The sequence below is a fragment of the Triticum aestivum genome, chromosome 7D, assembly GCF_018294505.1.
Source record: "Triticum aestivum cultivar Chinese Spring chromosome 7D, IWGSC CS RefSeq v2.1, whole genome shotgun sequence".
Taxonomy (NCBI): Eukaryota; Viridiplantae; Streptophyta; class Magnoliopsida; order Poales; family Poaceae; genus Triticum; species Triticum aestivum.
Genome location: NC_057814.1, coordinates 404798304 through 404816198, shown reverse-complemented (window position 1 = coordinate 404816198; position 17895 = coordinate 404798304). Strand labels below are relative to the sequence as shown.

Below are 17895 nucleotides of genomic sequence, written 5' to 3'. Positions count from 1 at the left end.
CAAAATCCGTGAGCACTACAGGGTCTAGGGCAGCATGAAGAAGGACTCCTGGTTGAACTCGCCTCGGCCATCATCGACCCATACTATGAAAAGATGAAGCAGGATGCCAACAGAACATGTCCCGTATCCTGGCACGGGGCCTGGATGTGGCAACTGGATGAACCTCACCTCAGGTTCACGGCCAAGAGCGTGTACACATGCTACGAGATGCACAGGCAGATCGTTGACATGAGGAAGTTCCTTGTTGCGGAGGTCGACGAGGCCGGATCGAGCCACAACCAGAGCAAGCGTCACAAGAAGTAGATGATGATCAGATGATCGTTTATCCTAGTTAATCATGCCTGTCATATATAGTTTACTTTGGTGTGTGGAAATGTCATGTGTGTAGTAGCCACCGATGTAATTATGCATGTAATAGTTTACTTTGGTGTGTGCAAATACCATGGTTGTAGTAGCCACCTATGTAATTGGATGTTTAATTTGGTTATGCAACCATGTCCTTATAAATGTGTATATATATGTTGTTGTTCTGTATGCAATCCCAACGCACAACACACACATCTTGTTAAATTGAACCATTTCAGTTCTCTTGGCTCAACGCAAACAGTTCATCCGAGTGAATCATATGCTGTATATCACACACACCTTGATATGGCTGACTGTTTCTTTTGTGTTTCCTAATCACAAACAGTTCATCCAAGGGAACCTTATGATGTATATCGCACACACCTTCATCTGGCTGCCCGTTTCTGTTCTTTTGCCTCATCGCAAACAGTTCATTGAACTAAACCATATGCCCCTCATCGCACACGCAACTCAATTTTTAACCGTGTTTGATGCATCTGTCATCGCAAATGTTTTGCATCTTTTTTGACGGGTTTTTTACATCACCGTTTCCGATTATTGCATCGCATACAGTTTCTTCGAAGGGTTTCTAATCGTAGTGTTGCGTTAGCAGCATCCTGCAGTAGTGAATGATAACATAATTAGATCATATAACAATCCCTCAACGTGCAACAAAGAATCACTCCAAATTTTCTACCAGAGACCTTAGGACGAAAACGCGCGTCAACCCCTATGCATAGATTACCCCAATGTCACCTCGGGAATCCGTGAGTTGAGTACCAAAACATACATCAAGTGAGTCAATAGAACATGCCATACCACGGATATCCCATCGCAAGACATACATCAAGTGTTCTCAAATCCAATACTCAATAAATCATAACGAAACCTCAAACAGCAAGACTCAATTCATCACAAGAAGATAAAGGGGGAGAAACACTATATGATCCAACCATAGTAACAAAGCTCACGGTACATCAAGATCGTGCCATATCAAGAACATGAGAGAGAGAGAGAGATCAAACACATAGCTACTAGTACATACCCTCAGCCCCGAGGGTGAACTACTCCCTCCTCGTCATGGAGAGCGCCGGGATGATGAAGATGGCCACCGATGATGGTTTCCCCCTCCGGCAGGGTGCCGGAACGGGCTCCCGATTAGTTTTTCATGGCTATAGAGGCTTGCGGCGGCGGAAGTCCCGATCTAGGTTTCTTTCCAAGGGTTTATGGATTTATAGGAATTTTTGGCGTCGGTTTCAAGTCAGGGGGGGCCACGAGTCAGCGACAAGGTAGGGGGTGCGCCCTAGGGGTGGGCGTGCCCTCCATCCTTGTCGTTGACTCGGGACTCTTCTGGCCCAACTCTTGTGCTTCGGGGGCTTCTTCTGGTCCATAAAAAATCACCGTAAATTTTCAGCTCGTTTGGACTCCGTTTGATATTCCTTTTCTGCAAAACTCAAAAACAAGGAAAAAACATAAACTGCACATATCCAAGATGGATAATATAATAGCATGGAACAATAAAAAATTATAGATACGTTGGAGACGTATCAGCATATGATGGAATTACTCATGCACGGCGGTGAGCATAATGAAATTGGTGATGGAGGAAGGTTGGTGATGTTGATGGCGATGAATCCCCATCTTCAGAGCCCCAAACGGACTCCAAATCAGCCCTCCCGATGAAAAACAGGAGGCGGCGGCAGCTCCGTATCATAAAATGCAATGAATCCTTCTCCCTGATTTTTTTCTCCCTGAATAGGGTTATATAGAGTTGGAATCAGGGTCGGAAGAGGTCCACGGGGCCCACAAGCCCTCTAGGCGCGCCCCGGGGGGCGCCCCCCAGCTTGTGGCCTCTGGGTGGACCCCCTCTGGTTAATTCTTGCCACAGTATTTTTTATATATTCCACAAAAATTCTCCTGTAAATTTTTAGGTCAATCCGAGAACTTTATTTCTGCACAAAAATAACACCATGGCAATTTGGCTGAAAACTGCGTCAGTCCGGGTTAGTTCTATTCAAATCATGCAAGTTAGAGTCCAAAACAAGGGCAAAAGAATTTGGAAAAGTAGATACCATGGAGATGTATCAACGTGCAGTTTGACTTTGGCCAGCACGTCGGAATCCAGCTGGAAGAACACATGATGTGAGTAGTGTTTCAAAATAATTTAATGCCAAACCATTTATTTGCTCCTGGTCTTCTATCTCGTCTCCCAAGACATCATTTTGTTCTTTAATGAAGTTCTTTTTCTTCCTTGATGTTGCGAAACCATGGAAGAAATAAGTGTACCTATCTCCATGCTACAACCAATTTAATCTTCCCCTTTGGACTCAATACAATTCTTCTTGTTCTAAAATATTTTCAATCTGCAAATGCAACTCCTATTAGTTTTGAAATGAATCATCAGTAAGCGGCCCCGCAATACTGTAATTAAATCATGTTGAAGGTTCTGAGGATGGGTACGCGACCCCTTCAACACTTCCTTGTCCCACTTATGTAATGAATCATGAACATTTGGAGTACGTTGTGCTAGTGAAGAGGGTCTCCGCTTCGCCCTCTCCCATGTTGTTTGTGTAATTACTTCAATAGTTTCTTCACGCAACCACCTCGCCTCAAACTTCTTTGCAACCAAAGGTCTCCTGTGCTGCGGGAGCTCCTGGTATTGGGTGTCTATCACAATGGGGTGGTGGTTTGATTTGTTGAAATTGTCATGACTCACCGGCATACATTGGAAACATATCTGCCCAATCATGCGTAGCAATATCACTGCCCAACCTTTTTCGGATATGTCCTCTGCGCCAAGTCAAAATGTCTCCATGGTAACCAAGATCACCGAGGTCACCCAAATTCAGAATATCTCTAAACGTGTGCATGGAGCGTTATTGCCCCCTCCTTCTCGTGCCCATCTAGGACCTCGTTGAAATCCCTAGACACTAGCCATGGGAGATTCAACATGGCCTGGAGATCCCTTAGATAGTCCCATGTTGGATGTTTCCTGTCACCACTCGGCTCACCATACAATCTAGTGAACCGCCATCTGAACCACTAGTTTCATCAATCCGGAGATCAATACAGTTCATGAGGATCACCAAGGAGGTAACCCTCAAACCCACCTTCCAAAGCATAACTAGACCACCACTATTGCCATCACTAACATAAACTTGCATCCCATCAAACTTTAATTGACACTTCAAATTTTCCGCGCTAGCTTTACTCAAATTTGCCTTAGACAAAAGATCACATATGGTTGTATTCGCTCTTGGAGAACCAAGAGTGCACGAACTATCGCGGGTTTGTGCATTCCACGACAGTTCCAGACTAACAATTTCATTGCGACCGGACATGCTCCTCGAGAGAACCCGTCTATTCTGAATATAATGTGTTCTTAGTGCCATCTCTGCTTTTCTTCCGGGGCTTTTCTTCCCCTGTATGTGGCCTGCAGTGCCCATCTTCCTTTTTTTATTACCATTGGCCATGTCCGCATTCATGTATACCTCCATGTGTAGCCACCAGATATACTCCGGCGGCCAGGCCACCACATCGACAAACACGACCGCTAGATCCTCCTCTATCACATCCAGACTCATCACCATGCTCCCAAGATCCTCCCCCGTCATACTAGACGATGAGGTTCCAATCCCAGATGTCATCGCAAGGGATACTTACAAACAAAATAGGAGAACCCTATACGTAGTCCTACCCCGCGGGCGCCGCATTGGTTCCAAGGTCAGGAAGCGGTGCAACGCCGCCCCTTACACTACAAAAAAATACACTTCCGTGATGATACGTGTTTGTCACAGTAGGTCGCATTTTCTGTCATGCATGTACATCCATGACGATTTTATGACAGAATCAAGATAGTCATACATGTGCTGTCGTAGAAGTGTTCCATGACATTACCAAAATTATCATCACGGAAGTGTCCACTTCCATGACGATAAATCCCGCGTCACAGAAGTGCTTTCGTCAAGGGTGACCGACACGTGGCATCCACCATAACGGAATGCCGTTAAGCTATCGGGTCGGGTTTTGGATCCGATAACCCGTTAACAGCCCCGACCAATGGGGATTTTCCACGTGTAAAATCATCATTGGCTGGAGGAAACACGTGTCGGCTCATCGTTGGGACAGATGTCATCCACTCATTGGACATAAGGCGCCTATGATACGTCGACACGTGGCACGGCCCGACAGAGGCCCATTCGTGTGAAAAGGCCGGCCCGTTTGACTTGGTCAAAAGGTGGCGGGCCGGCCCATGTAAAGCCTGTTAACGGCCTGTTCGCATATAGCCCATTTACAGCCCGCTAACCCAAGGCCCGTTACGCCCTATCCGAATTAGGCCCAGTAGCGTCATCTGGGCCACCCAATATGATTCCAGCCCGTTTTCACTTCTGGCCCATGTATGGCCCATGACGTCTTTTGGCCCATATGAGGCCCTATGTAACTCTTGGCCTATTAACGGCCCGTGGTGAAACTGGCCCGTAATGAACAGTGTATCACTTTACACCCATTAACGGCCCGTGGTGAAACTAGCCCGTAATGAACAGTGTATCACTTTATACCCATTAACGGCCCGTTATTCCGTTGGGCCGTTTCCAGCCTATGTTATCTTTCGGCCTTCTCAGAGCCCATTTATTCTTGGGCTCATTTCCAGCATTCGTTTACTTATGGCCCGTTACTTTCATTTTCTGCTTGTGGGCCAAATTCAGCCCGTGGTTACAGTCGGCCCGTTTGTGGTCCGTTAATACGTTGGGCCGTTTTCATAGCGTCATCAAATACGGCCTATTAACGATGGCCCGTTATGGTTGGCCCATGAACGGACGATTCCAACTCTAGCCCGTTTACGGCCATAATGCGGCCTGTTATTGGCCCATGTTTGGCCAATCGATCATACTGCCCGTATAAGGCCCATTGATGATACGGCCCGTAGAAGGCCCATTGTTTCTACGGCCCGTAGAAGGCCCACTGTTTCTATGGCCCGTAGAAGGCCCACTGTTTCTACGGCCCGTAGGAGGCCCAGTGTCACTACAGTAAATATTAGCCCATGGTTATTGTGGCCTAGTTTTAAAAAATAGGTTATTGCAGCCACTAGCAAATCGCGGAAAAAGAACTGCAATGACTACAAGCAAACAAATAAACAAGACAACAAGGAAATAAATAAGCAAGCGACTTACGCTAGGCTATCACGGCTATCACACATATTACATCCACTGGGCATCAAAGTTCGCCACCAGTGCAAATAAACGCGCCGACAAAAGAATATACAAAACTGAGAGCACTTCAGAAGGCACTAGGCCTGGCCACATCGGGCCCCCCAAACAGCTGAAGAAGCTGAGTAGACCTCAGTTGTGTCAACGATAGATGCATCAACACTAGATTTAAGGCATGATGGTGCGCACGGCAGTCCTCTGACATCTTCATTGCATCTTTGACTTGAAGTCGGAGCTGAGCTGAAGCAAGCCTTTCCGCTTTAAGTTGAGACTGAAGAAGTCGAACTGATTGGGGCAGCGACTGCACAGAGGTTGTCTCACACCTGCTGGTGAGTAGCTTCAACTCACTGTCTTCATCAAGATAGGACCTTGGGGTCATCTCGCTGTCCTCAAGATGGTTTGGCTCACTATCTTCCCTAAAGTTCTGCCTGGCGTAAGAGATACGAGTCTGAAAGAGAAACAAGGAGACACGTAATAGGTTTCACAATTATATAAGCAAATAAATGGATCTGTTCTGCACAAGGAACATGTTTTTACAACTACAATTTGAAACTGGTAGTTGTTGCAAACATCCAATCAGATGTAAACAGCAAAGCAAACAACAGTCGAGGAAATGATGCCTATCCAAATCTATACTAGAACAAAGTTTGAAGGTTTGAGAAGGATGAACTTACATTACATGTTAACACGGGCTAGACAAAGCCCTTCTCCATGTTGATGGAAGGATAATTCAATAAATTCCCCAAAGAAAATTCTTTATAAGCGTTGCCATTATTCTACATTTTGCAAAGAGTAAATATATATCAAATAATATTGGAAGAAACAGAGGATAATGAAGCTCAGGTGCAGACTGATGATACATAATCAAATAGCAATTAATTAAGTACAGTGTTACAAGGCAAAAGGGAGAGAGGTACTGACAAGAGCAATGCAGAGCCCATTATTGTTTTGAGATCGTATGATCCTTTGAGCAAGGAGATTCATCTGAAATTAGTTTTCATACAAGAGAGAAGGTAAGGCACAAGCAGAAATTTAGGAGTTCAAATTTTGAATTGATATCATAGACAGTACCTGACGCTGGGCTCCCAGCAGTTCTAATAGGGGTTTGGCCACTGGAGTAGGGGTAAAGTGTGGTACAGTTGGGACTGTGTTTTCTGTGGCTGCTGATCTATCTGATTTAACAGGTATCACTACCTTTTCCAAATACCTAGTTTGTACTCCTTGAGGATCTACACTCACCCTCTTCCTTTTGGACATCTATTACGAAAGAACAACATTTGACTGGAAAAACATAGTGTGACGACACATGGAATAGGTACAGAAAATGGATAGGTATGGCATATACTCATATATGATGCTTAAACTAAGCAAATGGTGTAACAAAGTAGAAGTAATGCAAGAGGTCAGATGCAAAATATGTGCGACCAATACAACTTTGCAAAGTTAGAGCAAGCACCTTGATGGGAGAATAAGATAGGCCATCCTCCACCATGCCAAGTTTGTTAGCCAGTGGATCGTTCCGCAATATTCCTCTCGTGCGCCCATTCTCATATTCATTTTGATAATGTTCAATATCTGACATGCATGAAAACATAAAAACAAGTGAGATTTTCTTTGTAATGCAGAAGTGATTCTAATCCAATACTGTCTCCCTGTAAACCCCGTTGTGCTATCTCTGCAATTCTTTTAAAAGATGCCATGCATGCTGTAATTTGTTGTGTGCATTAATATAATGTGGCCTACTACTCAAAATATGAGAGCTCCAGAAGTGATGCCTCTTCGCAGATGATAGCTTCAACATATAGTAAAGAAGAACAAGTCGACCTGACCTGATAGATTCAAAATATACTAAGGGAGAACAACTCGACCTGACCAGTCGACCGCAAGAGAAGAGTATCATCTTAAAGACGAGCATAAGAGCAAGCAGATTGAAGATATTACAAGTCTTTCAATACAATGTCGGTTGGCCACCCATGATGAACCAGAGTGCACAGAGAAATACTATTCTTTCCGGTCTCTCCATATGTGGCTCACATGCATTTTGAAACTAAAGTAGGAACATTTAGCTAACCAATTAAACATCTCTCAGTTTTACTAATATCAGCAATAATATCATATATGAATTTGTACAACTAAGCTTGTTTAGCTCGATGGGTGGAGCAGTGCTATTACGACACGAACCACGTAGGCTGATTGTGGTCATCATAAAATGGGGAAAACATAAGCATGATGAGTACAGTGTTGACCGTGGCAGTGGGATGGCAGATCTGAAGCTGCAAACCGCGCAAAGGGTAGTTAGCAACCGATGTTTGCTTTGAAATAACAACTAAGATTTGGTATGGACAAGAAAGTACGGTCAACAAGTGACAAAGAAATGCAATTATGTTGTCTCTCTATATGTCGCGACATGCATTTGGAAACTCAAGTGGGACCTTTAACTAACCAATTAAATGTGTCGATTAACTAATATCAGTATCATATCACAATCATATTTGAACAACTAAGCTTTCGAATTCTAAGTGTTGTGTTGTTTAGCTTGAAGGGTGGAGTAATGCTAGTACGACAGAAAGCACCTACGCAGATCATAGTAGAGTAGATAAACGGGGAAAACCCTAAGCATCAAGAGAAAAATCAGGAAAGTGAAACTAGCTGGATCACTGGGTGGCGCACATGCTTTTCGAAACGAATATAGGAACATTAGGTGACCAATTAAATGTTCTCTGTTTTAGTGATATGAGCATCATATCAGATTCGTATTTCAACACGTAAGCTTTGGGTTGAGGTCTTGAGGAGCAGTGCTAGCACGACACGAAGCACCTACGATGATGGTAGTGAATATAAAGGGGGGAAACCATAAGCTTTACGAGTATAGTGCCCGTGCCATGGCGGATCTGAAGGTGCAAACCGGACAAAACTACTTCGCAACCAATGTTTGCTTTCAACTAGCCACTACGATTTGGTACGGACAAGAAAAGTACAGTAAACAAATTACGATCTATTTTCCGGGTGAGATCAATAACTTAAGCACATATGGAAGAGTACCACCTCTCTTGCGACGCCGTGTAGACCTATGCTGATACGTTGAGGGTGTTGCGGGTGCGATGGCTGTCGACGGCAGGGAAGAAGACTTTAGACGGCAGACGGCCGGGTTGGGGGATATATCCTGTTGCCGTGGACGAGGCGGTCGTAGGAGCGACAACGGCAAGGTGGACGACGGTGCCGATGAAGCGAGAGGAGGCGATGAAAGGATCCTGGTCCAGCGCCGTGGATGAGAGACGTCCATCTCTTGCAGTGGATGACGGGTTAGGGGTAGCGGCTCCGGCAAGGTGGAGGATGGGGTGGCGGACGAAGGAGGCTAGCCGCAGTGCGGAGGTTGTCGTGCCGCCGACGGTGTATGAATGGGGAAATGGAGGGGAGGAGGGATCTCAAACTTTGAGACGCGCTTCTCTGAAATGGGGGAAAGTTACGAACTTATCCCTCGTTTAAAATTTCGGACATCGCATCGGTTGGGGATAGGACGGTAATCTCGCCTCTCCCAAATATTTGCCGGTAACTATTTCAGGCGAGGAGAGGGTTTGCCGCCCATGGTTGGCGCCCACGGTGTATGAACGGGGCTGACAGGTAGGGCGGTTGTGTCACGTCTGATGGAAGTTACACATCTGCCCCTATTTAAAATATTAGCCTACATCGATTTCGGACGAGGAGAGTTTGTTTTGCCGCCCACCGTGTATGAATGGGGAAATGGAGGAAGAGACACATGTCTTTCGGACGAGCTTGAATCAAATGTGTTTTGCCGCCCACGTTTGGCGCCCACCGTGTCTGAATGGGCTCAGAGGCCGTCGTGTCACGTCTGATTGAAGTTACTAGTCTACCCCTATCGACAGTAGTGTAAATCCGGTCGATAAGGATGTCAAGTGTCAGGGGTAGACAGTAATTTCCATCTCGCAAACACTTGCTTCGGGCAGCCCACAAATTATAGTGGGTGTTTAGCCGCTTCGTTCAAAACTTGGGAGAATTAGCATTCACGTTTGCCCTGGGACCTGGCAAACTAAATTCAAATCCAATTTGTATTCGATTACGAATATCCACAGATAATTATATGTTTTGTTATTTATTTCTTCAAAACCACAACAAAGATTTATTCCACCTTTATATATGATTATGATTTAGAAATGTCGTGATCTTCGAATTTAGTAGGTTGGATACACTCTGAGTCACAGTTATTTCATCCAATACAATATGCTCACACGAAAAACAGTTCACCTTATGTCAATCATACAAGTACTGAGGATTACCTCGCTTAAAAAATTCGGATCATTACAACACATGGACAACATAGGGGGTCTTGCAACATAATCCATTCAGAGACATGACACAACATGCAAGTACAATAATCTAATGACAATTTCAACTGGTATCTAAAGAAGAACCGGGATTACCTTGGGCTTCAGATAGCAGAAACAGCAGGACCTCCTCCGTCTTCAAATGCAACATTCTTACTTCCTCCAATTCTTGGGTTGCTTGCATAATGCATGCCGCTAATTCCATAATTTCCAGCCTCAAGATGAAGATTACCTCATTCATGGCAGCCACACCATCTCTTTCTGCCTCTAGTAGAGCCTCAAGCACTATAATATCTGTGCTCACACTGCTCTCCGGCGGTGTTGCCTCTGAACTGCTACCATCTGGTAACATGGATGGCGCACTGCTTCCACAAATAGATTCTGGGGTTGTACATTGTGTCCTAGTGTGAACGGCATCCTGAAAGGTTTCCGCTGGACATCAATAAGAGATAGTTATCGTATGATCCAGGCAGTAAGCTTACATGGTAAATGACGGACGAATTATTGCCGAGCATGGCAAACTATATTTAAATGGTTCGAAGCAGCATCAGCCGAAAAGAAATTAAAATGGTAAGATGAAACTAGGGATGTAAGTGGCAAATAAATGACATCCGCCAATCCCATCTAGTTAGTTTTTGCTACCTCCCTAGTTCATTTTCCTCAAAAAACAAAAACTCTTTTGAACTATCATACCACTAGTGGACTTTAATCGGGATTAAACGGGACCCAGTTGACATCCCTAGTTGAAAGGGAGTGTACAACCGCTATATTTAAGTTGCCAAGGCATCGGGAGGGGTGTGGCGTACCGCAAAACGGGACTCCACGGGATACTGTTCATCTCCACCGTCGACCTCCTCCAGCCTCCACGGGCTACCGTCGACCTCCTCCAGCCTCCACAGGCTCCTGTTCATCCAGCCTCCACCACGCGCTACTCCACCGGCTACTATTCAATCACCCCTCCACCGTCTACTGTTTATCCAGCCCTCCACACCACGGGGTCCTGTTCAACCACCCCTCCACGGGCACCCCTCCACCGTCTACTGTTCATCCAGCCCTCCACACCACGGGGTCCTGTTCATCCAGAGGCAACACCACCGCTCACTGTTCATCCAACCCCCCCCCCCAACGCTCACTGTTCATCCAATCGATTGGCTTCAGTTAGCAGCAGTAGCGAAGGAATCGCTCGATCAGGTTTAGTTAACAGCCATCGATCGATCGCTCGGGTTCAGTAACGCGTAGCCTGCAGTGCAATCGCTCGGGTTCAGTTAGAGCCCAACGCCTCGCTCGGGTTCAGTTAGAGCCAACGCCTCGCACACACGCGCGTACGTGTATGAGAGAAACGCACATCGCTCGGCCCCCGACCTCCCACCGTAGCCGGGAACTCCCCAAAAGTTTCCTCGCCCTCGCTTCTACCACGGTTTTTCCGTCATGGACGGCCCAAAGAATGTCATGCAGCCGCGTCTCCGGCCCGCCCAGGACGAAAAGCCCATTTTCTGTCATGATTTTTTGTCATAGAAGTAGGAGCCCACCACATCTATGATGATACCGGGTTTTGTCACAATTATCGTCATAGAAATGTCATATGTATGACAGAAAAAAATTTCGTTCGGCCCAAAATGTCACGGATGTGTCTTTTTTTTGTAGTGTTAAGAGCAACTTCAATCGGGCGAACCATTTCGTCCGCCCAAGTCCGTTTGAGTCGCAGTGGACCAAAACGTCGGCCCAACGCGCTGACGCAAATCCAAATGCGTCCACTTCATGTCCACGCCGACCCATTTTAGGCCAAAATTTGGGACTGAAATGCGTCGACGCGGACACGACGCGCGTCCCCTCGATGTCTGCCGTGGCCCCACATGTCGGCTGGCCAACAACTGAACGTGGTCATATTAATAGCGGTCACCGACACCGGGTCCACGCGCCAGCCAGTGGAACCGTCGAGGGGGTCCTTTTTTAATCCACGCGTGCAAGGCGGGGGGGGCTCTTCCACTTCCACTGTCGTCCGCATCTAGCCGCCCCCGTGTGCTTCCTTGCTGGAAACAACCAAACCCTAGCCATGGGTTTCTTCAGCGGCTCCGACAAGAGCAAGGGGAAGTTCACCCCCGACGCTTCCTCCTCTCGTGCTCTTCCTCCTCCGCCATCGCCGATGCCTGCACGCCCCGCCAGGCAGCGCTTGCACATTCCGGTGCACCAGACGCGGTAGCACTCGCAGTACAGACAACCGCTGCCGTACCCAGACGTCACCCTGCCGCACGACTGACATCTGGATCCACAACGGATCCCGTGCCGGCGGTTTCGCGGTCGCGGCGGGCGCACGCCGAGGAGGTGCACAAGCGGCGGGTGCTCATGACGTCGGAGCAGCGCGCGCATCCGGTGTACGCGCCGGACTCTCCCGATTGGGAGATGTGGTTTGCCCTCGAGCACGAGGAGCAACACCGCCTCGGCGTCCACCAGCACCACATCCACCCTCCGTCGCCCCCTTTGGACCAGCCGGAGGAGGAGGAGGCTGCGTACCAGGCCGCGCTGGCGGCAGCCATGCTGACCTCCATTGAGGACGAGCGGCGCAAGGCGGCGAAGGAGGAGGCGGCCTACGAGGCTAGGTTGGCGGAGGCCCTCGCCCTCTCCGTGGCCAGCGACTGCGTGGTTCCGCCGTCGCTGTCGAGAAGGCTCCCGGAGCCCAAGGCCGAGCCGGAGCCCGCGGAGCGCTACGTCTGGACCGGTGAGCTGCGTGAGTGGGTCAATGCCCCCCCCATGTGGCTTGGCGCAACTCCGTTCCAGGAGCAAGCCTACCTCCAGCATTGGAAGGCCCAAGCGCTGCTCACGGAGCGGGAGGAGGCAAGCGACTGATGCAGCTCGAGCGCGAGGAGGAGCGACGTGCTCGCGAGCAAGCAGTCCAGCCGGCAGTGCAGGCGGCGCGGCAGGGTGTGACGTGGTCCGGGCTTGGGAGGCGGCATTCCCCTTGGCTGGCCTGGCGTCGGAGCTGGTTGACCTCACCGGGTCGAACGACGTGGATGCCTAGGGCAGCGCACGACGACGTGGAGTTTTTTTGTTTAATTAATGTTTAATGTTTTAAGTGGACTTTGGCCGGCATTTGACCTTTTTTAATATATAATTGTGTTAAATTTGAACGTGATTACTCTTTTTTATTTAAAAATTCAGCGTAACAGAAATATGGGTCGACCCAGCGTTGGGCGTATGCGCCGACCCAAATGGAAAAGCGGACACAGACGTCCGCACGGCCGATTCAAACAGACAAAAAATGGACAAAGGACGCGTCCGTTTGGGTCGGCCTGTTGGAGTTGCTGTAATTGGCCCAAAAACCGTCCATGACGAGGATGATGGCAGGCGCTAGGGGAAAGATAATCTCATCGTCGGCATGCGTCGACGAGAGGGAAAAACCTAACAGACGACGCGTGAAGGAAAAGTATCAGAAAAACCTCCCTCCAACTTCTATCTATCTCATCTATGTGCCGATTGAGTCTAGCTCATGGTTAAGTTCTTTGTGGTAGACCTAGTCTCGTCAAGAAAGTACTGTACTGCGTAGCAATAGAGACTTTTTTCTCTCTTTTTTTGCGGGTGAATAGAGACTTTTTTCTCGTCTCAATCAAATCAAATTAATTAATGTGGCAACATTGTGGTACGTATTCACACACTCAAAGTCATAGCCCAGATCCGTGGAGAGAGAATAAATATCAGCGACCATATCCGGGCGATCATGGTACGATAGTGCACCGTCAGCTCCTAAAAATATCTCGCCGGTGCTCTGTAGCGTCTCGCCACGTGCCCCCTCACCAGCCGGAGGTTACACACGCTCGCGCCCACCCAATGAATGCTGGCGCCGAGGTGGGCCCCGCAGAACGGTCTGATGTCGCCAAAGCACGTGAGCTCGCGGTGACGTGTCGAAATTTCCGCGGCGTCAGGTCGGCCGGTACAGGAAAGGTAGTGACAAGCGAAAGCTCCGTTCCACATGGATTCAGATGATTTTTTAGGCATGCCCAATTGAATCAGTAGTTTAGATACGTGTTACTATCTCTGACACATATCATGTCATTTTTTTAGCAGTGCATCAGTCTATTTTTAGCAACCACAATATGTGAGGGCAAAGTAAGTTGTCCGTAAATATATTGTCAAAAAAAGTTGTCCGTAAATATCCTACTGATTTTATCTCTCTTTTAGGTATTATATTCTCTGTGTTTCTTTTTACACTGCATATAAGATTTATTTGAGGACATTGTCATAGACTTTAGGACTTTTTGCAAAAAGCTTTTCTGAAGTTGGCACGTATAGTTCTGTACGGCGAAAGGAGAAGGTCAAGGTAAACATGTTTCAATATACCTATCCCTATCGTTACTAAGCTTGTTAGGAACAAAGGGCTGTGAGAGCTCTAATCCTCGATTACACCGTAGATCTCTCGAGGACCAGAGTGAAAGAAAGTGACCATGGACCCTACTGGTCCCTTCAAGTTTTCACATGCTACAGGACTGCACTGCTTTTATGCAATTTGGCTTGGTCCTTTTTGTGCAATTTGTTTGGTCTCGCATGTTTGGCTGCGACACACATCCTTCACAATTGCCTGTTTTTCCTTCTGCCCCAAAATTAATGTCTCGGGTCCATCTCCTTGGCGATCTTGCATGATAGTCTTGGTCCATTTCTTAGCCTTGTAGTACGGCAATAGCCACATGAGAGTCGTTTGGATCCACTCCTTATGTATGATCTATGGGCTAGTACCATGAATGAAATTTCGACGAGCGTCGATTTTGCTTTTGTAGTAGACTACAAGGGTAGTTGAATATGTGAATACCTAAAGCTTCTAGCTCCCTGCAAAAAAAAAACTATAGTTCCGGTTGCTCCTCCTCATGTGCAATGGTGTCCTCGACATGCCTACGACAGGCAGGTCCAATTATTGGGTCTTTCTTTATACAGTTTTCACAAATTTGAGGTTTGAATTGTTAAATGTTGAAATATCCATTCAAACATGTAAAAGTGGCATGCTAGGACGACCCCTTCTGTGGTGTACGTTGCAATGTTTCGTTGCGTTGCAAGCGCTCTTCATGGTGCAACGGGTCAGGGATCACATCATTATAAGGCCGGACGCCATTGCTATAAGATGGAACACCGCGTTGCATGGTTGGGCGCCACTATTGCTGCAAGTGAGGACCCGCGCCGCGACGAAGGCTGGTCGACACTGCTACAAATTGGGACGTGATGCTACAATGCTGGATACCACTACTATTTCAAGTTGGGACCCGACGACCACCCCACCCTCTCGCCCGTGTAATGTTGGCTGGGCCGACGCTGATGCAAGTCGCGTGCTACAAAGCCGAATCACCCACCGTGCAAAAAGCTACAACTCTTCTTTGTCGGCCGATAACCCCAACTCACACAATCTTTTATTACATACATGTGTACATTTGAAACATGTTTGAATGTCGCAACATTTTTCTGATTTTGGGCGGTGTCACGAAAGAGAATGTTGAAACAGTTTGAAAATGATTTTTGGTGAAGGCGTGATTAAAGGGGGAGGCAAAAACACAAGAACTACAGTGTGGGTGTGATTTAGAATTATTAGAGCCGATTGAATTTGGTTGAAGCTCACACTTTCCATTGTAGGCTCAGAAAAGATTGGAATGGATGTAGTTTCTACAATTGATTAGAATTTTGGAAACGACACCTTTTAGCACAACACAACATCAGAAATTTAGGAGAGAACAAAATATGTAGTAGATTGTTTGACATTGTATAGTCGGACCGGGCGCATCACTGCGGTGTGTTCCATACATGACCCCATGTACCGAGGATTTAGTGCGCCGTGATTGTAACCCTATAATTTCAAAATAAAACTAATCAAACGGCTGATCCGCATCCGCTCGCGGGATTAAACCGGATAACGCCTAGCGAGGGCCATTAAAAGTAGATTTCGCGATTAATCCCTGCCACGCAAATCAGATCTGCCACACAGGCGGCAACCGCGTGTGCCCAGAAACCCGGCGTGCACATAGTTAACACGCAAACGAAGCAGCAAAAGAGGGGGAAATAAGGGGAGCCAACGCTCCAAGCCGCCTCCTCCGCAAGGGGATAAAAGCCGCCCCCTCCCGGCATCATGCGCACAGAGCAGAGAAGAACGGCCACTCCGCAGTAGCCAAGCCACCCACGACCACGCCCACGCCGACGCCGACGGAACCGCCACTGCAAAACTGCCAGAACGTCCGCAGCGCTGATGGCGTGTTGGCGGAAGAAGGTCGTGTTCCGGGCGCGCCGTGCGTGGGCCGCCGTCTCCGGCCGCCTCCTCCGCGGCAGCAAGTCCGGTCAGTTTCCCTCCCCGCACTCCTCTCCAACTCAACCACTGTCCACACTCATGTTGGTCTAGAAAAACGGTCAAGATTTCCGGTTGGTTTCTTGATTGGAAGCGCTAGATGGCCAATATTTTCTCTCCATTTTGCTTCCTTCAGTGTTCCTGAAACGGAAGAATAAACAGATGAGATGTGGGTCTGAAAGAACGCAGGTCATTGGTCCCGTCTTTTAGAGGTGTCGGGACGTCTAGATGCATGTTTGGCAGCAAATTTCGATTTCACGGGAATGATTGATTTCTCTCTTAGTAATTATGTATTCGTTCAAGGGCTATTCCTTATTTGCTTGTTCGTCTAAAGGGATACAACGACAAAAAAGATGAGAAATTTCTGCAATCAGCAGAAAATCATTTTTCTTACCTGTGGGTACAAAGATCTGGTGAACAGAAGTACAATACAGTCCAGATTTACGACTATACAGAAAAACATGACAATTCTACATTTTCACTTCTTTCTATAAGCTGGTTTGTTCGTCTTTATACTGCACCAAACATCATTTTGAATAGATTGTGATGTGAACAAGGTGTGTAGCCGCGGCAGCAGTACTAACATTTACTACTGCAAGATCTCGATTTCAATATCGCGTGGTGTGATGAGGTACGCATGGCATGGTTTGCAGGATTCTAGCTTAAATTCGTATGGGATTCGTGGAGGCTTTCTGTGTTTCAAACCATAGGATTTTTCAAGAACTTCACATGAAACATATACACGTCGGAAAATTCGTATGCTCCAAACACCAAGGGGCCTCAATGATCATCCATCAGATTTTTTCTTTTTGCAAGCTTTAGGACCACTCAGATCGATCTCTCATACCTTGTACGAATTTCCTGCTGGACCAGTAGGCCTTTTCCATCTCTTATGGGAGAGGCCTTCTATTCGTCTCTGTCCGTCCATTTGGTTGGATTGAAGTAACTTGTGGTGCCTTTTCATCAGTAGGGATGGAGCAGAAGCTCCTGTTGCTATGAGCCGAGAAAGCAATACATACTTTTGTAGTACGTAGTATTGTTTGCTTGAAAGTTGAAACTGAGACGTCAATGTACCTTATGTTAGAGGTTATTTTTTTTAACAAAGAACACATCTGAGACTCGTCTCAAAAGAAGGGAAAAGTAAAGTAAAAAAGCTTATCTGAAACTGAATCTGCGCACTGTGATGCAGGCAGCGGCGGGATACTGAAGCTCCACGAGGACGTGCAGACCTGCGGGTACCAGGACGTGCAGGTCATGTTCGACATGCTCACCTCTGAGCTGGAGGCGGCGCACGCCCGCAACCGCAAGCAGCCTGCATCACCGCCGACGGCGTGGTCCAGCCGCTTGTCGTTGTCCTCCGCCTGACCGAGGGCAGCACAGTAGACAAGACCATTCGTTGCAGTGCATGGCACTCACGAAGGACGTCACCATGTTAGTTTTACAAGTTACTGCCTGTGCATCAGGCGTCCATCCCCCTGCTCTTCTTCTACCCGGCCAAAGAGCGAAAGACCGCCCTGTTGATGGTGTGTAAATAGAGGCGGTGTCTGAAGTTTTTGCCGGCCGGGAGGAAGAGGGAGGCAAGAGGGGTTTCATTTCTATTGCTGTCATTTTCTTGTCAGATTTTGCGCGGTTTTCACATGTTGTGAAATCGAGACTTGTTTGTTCGCATAATGTCATTTTCACCTCTTTT

At 47.2% G+C, this 17895-nt stretch overlaps 1 protein-coding gene and 1 long non-coding RNA gene across 2 annotated transcripts; one reads left to right on the top strand and one right to left on the bottom strand.

Moving 5' to 3' along the window:
• Positions 1-15893: 15893 nt before the first annotated feature.
• Positions 15894-17889, top strand: LOC123167871 (uncharacterized). Its single transcript, XM_044585732.1, has 2 exons — positions 15894-16197; positions 17395-17889. Exons 1-2 carry the CDS (start codon positions 16110-16112, stop codon positions 17568-17570), a joined length of 264 nt encoding a protein of 87 aa, XP_044441667.1. The 5' UTR covers positions 15894-16109; the 3' UTR covers positions 17571-17889.
• LOC123167872 (uncharacterized) lies at positions 16220-17273 on the bottom strand. The gene is made up of 2 exons (XR_006484120.1): positions 17053-17273; positions 16220-16346 (listed from the first exon to the last, which is right to left on the bottom strand). It is a non-coding gene; the product is annotated as an uncharacterized lncRNA (long non-coding RNA).
• Positions 17890-17895: the final 6 nt, after the last annotated feature.

What these genes read in the sequence shown, in the direction of transcription:
- LOC123167871 (XM_044585732.1), top strand. Translation starts at nt 16,110, where the DNA reads ATGGCGTGTTGGCGGAAGAAGGTCGTGTTCCGGGCGCGCCGTGCGTGG. An exon ending in CCTCCGCGGCAGCAAGTCCG is followed by an intron (nt 16,198 to 17,394) that starts GTCAGTTTCCCT and finishes ACTGTGATGCAG; the next exon opens with GCAGCGGCGGGATACTGAAG.